This window comes from Glandiceps talaboti, chromosome 16, assembly GCF_964340395.1.
Source record: "Glandiceps talaboti chromosome 16, keGlaTala1.1, whole genome shotgun sequence".
NCBI classification, from domain to species: domain Eukaryota; kingdom Metazoa; phylum Hemichordata; class Enteropneusta; family Spengelidae; genus Glandiceps; species Glandiceps talaboti.
The window spans coordinates 17,985,102-17,991,101 of record NC_135564.1 but is presented as its reverse complement, the minus strand read 5'-3'; the positions used below and the strand labels follow the sequence as shown (position 1 = coordinate 17,991,101).

General features: G+C 35.1%; 1 protein-coding gene across 1 annotated transcript in view; it reads right to left on the bottom strand.

Moving 5' to 3' along the window:
- Positions 1-122: 122 nt before the first annotated feature.
- The window catches only part of LOC144447269 (inositol hexakisphosphate and diphosphoinositol-pentakisphosphate kinase 2-like), a 44,356-nt gene continuing 38,478 nt past the window's right edge, over positions 123-6,000 (bottom strand). The window contains exon 21 of the mRNA XM_078137186.1: positions 123-3,235. Coding sequence (XP_077993312.1) covers positions 2,826-3,235 — 410 coding nt within the window. The 3' untranslated portion in view covers positions 123-2,825. The remainder of the gene's footprint in view (positions 3,236-6,000) is intronic.

Genomic DNA, 6,000 nt, shown 5'->3' with positions numbered 1-6,000 from the left:
GTGAACATCATTGCAAACACATATAGCTGTTGATACTTGTCACTTTCTACAACATTTACCAGGGAATCCTACAGTCATATACAATAGCACACTTGTTATGGCAGTATTAGCAATGGTCTCAATTTCAAATGCCTGTATCTTTATTTACTGACAAGTACCTGTGTAACAGCTTCTTAGGTAGCAAAATTCTAAGTGTTCTTGTCCAAAGTATGTACATTGGTATTCTGTATTTGTAGTGATTAGCTATGCAAAGTGTATTGGTAACAAAAAGTACTTTACATTGATTTGAATCAATACCCGTTAGTTACTGTGTCTGTCAATGTCTGATAGTTGTTCCAAGGGTTAAAACAAAATGCTGGATGAGGTTTTAACATTTGTGTGTATAAACAGTTGTATGGAAGAGCTATACATGAATTTGATCCAGGGCAGTGGAATGATCCTATAGCTGTACACACTAGTAATCCAACACTAAGGATTCAAACATTGGGGTTTAAGTAAAGAAATGACTGCAACAACCATTCTTGGTAAAGAGTTGAAAACACACAATGTAAAATTGAAGAATTGCAATAACATTGTATCAATGTTGTAAAGATGAAAACATTACGATATAGTTACACACATCAAAATATAACATTACAAAAGGAATGTCATATTCAGCACCAATTCTAGTCCTTCATCTCTGACATTGGTTTATTCCAAATTTACAAACACCTGGGGAACATTTTCAGTAGAATATGCCTCAAGGACCTATTTCCTGAATATTAATGTTCCCCAAAACTCTCCACACACTTTGCCAGATGAAATCTTGTTCCTGATCTTTTTGAAATAATGAACAAAATTTGGGTGTCACTCTTGTTTTCAAAGAAATCAACAATCTATGATCTTTCCATGAGTTAATAACGGTATTCAGCTGCCATATTGGATTCGGAAACGACTAAATTTGGATATTTCGATCTTTGTTTAAAAAATTTGCGTGGTGACTTCTTGGTTTTCTTGATTAAAACTGAGAAAGGGTTTGAGTTTTCTTCTACAAAGTAACAGCGAAGGTTTTAAGAATTTTAAATTTTGAGGCACATACTACATGAAAAGAAATCCAAAGTAAAAAGAAATTCAAGTCTATTACAGTTCATTTCAAAGAAGCAGTTCATATATCTATACACAGTACAGATCAAAATTTCAAGCAATTCAAATTATAAACCCGATTCACAGTAATGCTTTTAAAAACACATACACATATTTACATGATCAGTTAAATACCCTGTTAGAAACGGCAGCGCTAAAAATATTCAACTTGCATTTTAAAAAGTAGCAGACAACGCTACTATTTTCTGATAAAATCTTTGACTTCAAAGAAATTGTCAAAAACTTGAATACAATAATTTATTTGACATAAACATGATAAATACACTCATCTCAGTAACTCACTTTTTTTATAATAAGCTTTCGCTGCCAAAATTTAAACATTTTCATCAATTCCTTTGCAAAGTTTAGGGCTAGAATATAGAACAGTGGACAAAAAAGATACATGTTTGTAACTTTACTAGGCAGTCAGCATATTTGTAACTTCACTAGGGAGTCAGCATGTTTGTAGATTTGCTAGGGAGTCAGGGTAGTTTGGTTTGATCAATTGGGATACAAAAAGGGCTAAGCACCCCCCACCCCCACCCCCATATACACAAAGAATAGCCACTGTTCTACATTTGCCCCTAAGTTTGGTCACTTGTTGTTGGTCGGAGAACTCTCATATTAAATGTATATAACTATTAAAACATTCAAATACTGTTCTGTTGGCAACACTGTATAAACAATAAATTTTGTATATTTTCATTCAAAAACATAGCAATCTTCCAAAATATGGCATATATTCCCTGTTACAGGTAAGTATATTATTACATTTGTTGCAGTAGTACGTAGCCTAACCTTATTCATAACATTATCTTCCAGTGCCACACCATTCGTGAAAGCTCTCTACCGTTTTTGTTGTTGCAGCCAACCTTTTTTTGGACAGTAAAATACACTGTACTATCAATAAATAAAATGGTCTGCTTATTACCATAGCAACCATGACATCATTTCCCAGCATGTCACCAAACACATGCATGAAAGGAAAATCCACTTGTATTATGTTACAAGTTGTATGTATACCCAAGGTACAACTTCTAAAGTTGTACAAAACGTAAGTACAACCATAGACGTTGGTTCTCTCTCTCCAACCTCTATGGTACAAACAAGATACTGTTTACATGCCTAATAATACCACGCTTTCTCTCCCTGTAAAACCAACAAATGGTATGCCCCATTATTATCTATACATGGAAGAGTTCACTTTTTAACTTAGTTTAGGGAAGCACATAAATTGTAGGCAGTATAAGTTATTGCTCTCTCTCCATTTTCTACATACAATCATACAATCAAACTGATAACATGTTATTGTATCTTATAATCTGACATTTAATAAAGTATGGCAAATTGAAAATTTACCCTTCTCAAGCCTAGCACCCTATTTGATGGGTTTAGTTATATGTATAAATTATACACTTACAATAAACCAAAGACTTGTACAGTTAGTATGAAAAACAGGATATTAATTGACACCATTTTTTTCTAAACTGTGGTTCATGTCTGTCGTTGATGGTTGCTAGGTGGGGTTCACTGGTTGTTAGGTTGGGTCCACTGCATTGCAATACAAGGGTATGTAGTTTCATCTGGGTAAACTGTTAATACAAAAGCCTGCATGTTGTCAGTAGCTTCATCAGACATGCTGTATGTAAAGAGTAAAATGCCACACTAGATCACATTTTCCTCTGACTTAGGCCTTAAATGCATCACTGGCATTTGAACACCTCACTTTCATCTTGACTAGACAAGATTGGTGTATCCAACGACAACGCTAGATCATTACTAGATGCTTCAAAACTACTTAAGTATTCGTCCACTGTATTGATACTGCCGGTTGGAGAGTGAACTGCACTGGATGTATTTGATGCTGGATTACTTGATCTATAGATCGGCATTTCTTCAGATCTCGGCGGTAATGTAAACGGTGATGGCGTTATCCTCCTAGGTGTGTACGTTACTAACAATTCTTTTGACGTCTGTGGACTGGTCATCACTGGTTGTGGGCTACGTCCCTGTATAAGACTTTCAAGGAATTCGTCCACTTGTCGTAGTGACAGGGAGTTATGTAATGTCTCCAAAGGTCGGATAGATGGCACCAGGGTGTAAGAATCCATACCTAATATGTACACAAATATTATTTTAATTTGTCAGTAACTTTCATTTCTTTGCTGTGTGTGTTATTTTGATGGCTGAGTGCTTCATTGATGATGAGGCGCGGCTTTAAAGACATCAAAATTCATACAACTTAAAGTCATTGCATTTCAAAAAAGTCATTTTCAAGAAACTTTTCTGGTCACCCAATTACATATTCCAGGAGTATTTTAATGCATACTGAAATTGAACTGAAGTTGGGTTTTGGATCATGACCTTTGCACTTTGACGTTTTTGGGGATACATCAATGACAAGATGAAAAGTTCATTCATTTGGCTTGAGAAATTTCAATAACTTGTGTCTGATCACTAATTCATTTTTCAGCAGCTGCCTAAATGTGCCATGACTTTCCTGCACTAGTTTGAAATTCCATGACTTCAAGCAATGAATGAATCCTGAGATATACACACACACTGCTATGCTTGATACACCATGTAAATTAACATTTGCCCAAAGCAACATGATTGCAATGTTTTTATGTTGTCATAGTAACTGATGAACTGAAAACAATTAGCCAAGAGTCAAGTCTGTCTGGGGATTTTAGCTCATCCCCTCTACTGGTTATGAACTAACATCCCTGCATGACTTGACTCTAGGCTAAAAAATCATATGCATTGCTAGGATTGTTAGTCTGTAAGGTACGCCGTGATGGGGCGCCCTCACACATTGGTCAACTACACTGCCTGTGAGGGCAGAGTGACACAATGTATGTTACAGACTTTATGATTATGAGAGCTTTGCCAACTAACACATTTCAACTATCAGACAAGTTCAGGTGTGTCTTAGTTCCAGTCATTAACTTTGATCAATGGTGAATGTATAATACATCATTTGAGTGTTGACATAGTTGTGTGCAGTTATCACAATATCAAATTGGTTGCACCGATTTGATATGAAAGATGTGGAGTCATCAAAACGGAACATAGCCAATTGGGGTGACTTGCGATGTGACCTTAGCCCTTTGATCTTTTGGTGTACAACATCATTGTTGACAAATAGAATGACTGGGGTCAACATTTATCAAATCATTGTTTGATTATTACCTAGTAACACATCACATGTTGATTTCCACTGAATTATAAGTTCTCAGTGAAATTCATCACACAGATTAGTTACTAGGCTACTATTGTTGAATGGAAAATCATTAGTTAGCAACCAGGGATGTAGCTAATTTTAAAAGTAGACTGTAAAATTGGAAAAGTAGGCAGAAAAACCTGAGTGAGATCCATGAATCTGCCAGACAATGGAAATAAAGTTGTTGAAATGAAGAATTTTAAAACACAAATTAATGAAAACTGGCCATCGACCTACTCTCTCAGTGAGAGAGGAAAGCTGATGCACGAGGGCGCCCTGACATGTCATATCTTACACACTATCATAAATAACGACTGGAACTGAAAACACAAAAAAACTAGCGACAATTATGAGGCACAATGACAAAAGAAATATGACATTAAAAAAATAACACACATTTTTATACAAGTGAACATGATTCTGCTGAAATAATTGGCTTGGCACTTAGACTAGTTAACAAAACATTCAATGCTTTTAAGTAACCTGAAACGAAATTTCTATAAATATGTGTCATATTTGGGAATATTAGCTTTTTGGATGTCGTAATGTATGTTCTGTTTTAATATTATTTGTTCCAAACTATAAACTTTCATCGGCATGCCAATATTGATTATTTGTATGTAGCAGTGTAGCAGTTCGACTGTAAAATATGTTGCATGGGGCTGCCTGCCCTTACTTTGTGGAAAGGGTTTAGAAGAGCGCCCTCAACGGTTGATCTTTCAGTCTATGTAGCAGTGAGATGGTAAACTTTCAGTAAGGTAGGTTCTATAAAGGTAGGTGATAAGGTGGGAGTTTTATATATTCACTGAAATCTGTATTGAAGAAATGCTAAATTGACTTTACATTAAAAGCCATATTTCATATCTAGTCTTTTACATTTGCTTGTTGTCTTATACTGTGTATGGTGGGTGATGCAATCTACACCCTTAGAGACTTGTCATGACCTTACTATCCAAACAGTTGGAATAGTTACAGACAGTAAGACAACAACACAGGATGTAATACATGTACAAACATCTCCCATACACAATAGCAGAGTTAAGGAACAAAACTAAATATGAAACATGGTTGGGTAACAACCTCGTTCACAAAATGAAGTAAGCTGTCTGTAGAAATATTGGAAATATCTTAATAGTTAGTTGCATTCTGATCGAAGAAATTAACTTTTTGTTGAAATATGGTAAATAATGCAAATCAAATCCTTGCAGTCATCAGATTTTCACCAGTCTAGGGGACCTCTTCACATAATCAGAGCCATAAAGTAGTACGGTAGCTATTAATCCTATACTGAAAGATTCACCATTAGTGGACACTCTTTTACTTTCCATACACCCATAAAATCAGTACCCATGATACATTTTAAAATCATTTACCCAGGGTAACTGCCAAGCTTAATCAATTTTCAACAGAAGTTGACAGTAGTGGTAATCTGATATTTTGTGAAAGTGTGACTGAAACTTTCATGATTTTGGTTAGACCATTACAATTGGAATACTAAATGTAATATTTACCTTCAAACACATTAAAAAATGATACATTTATTTATAAATAATGTAGTCACCACAATGGCTTTGACATTCACATGGTCTTAATATCTTGTGATATGAATTGAATAGTAAATTACTTTGAAGGATGATGTGGGCGTGAATGACATT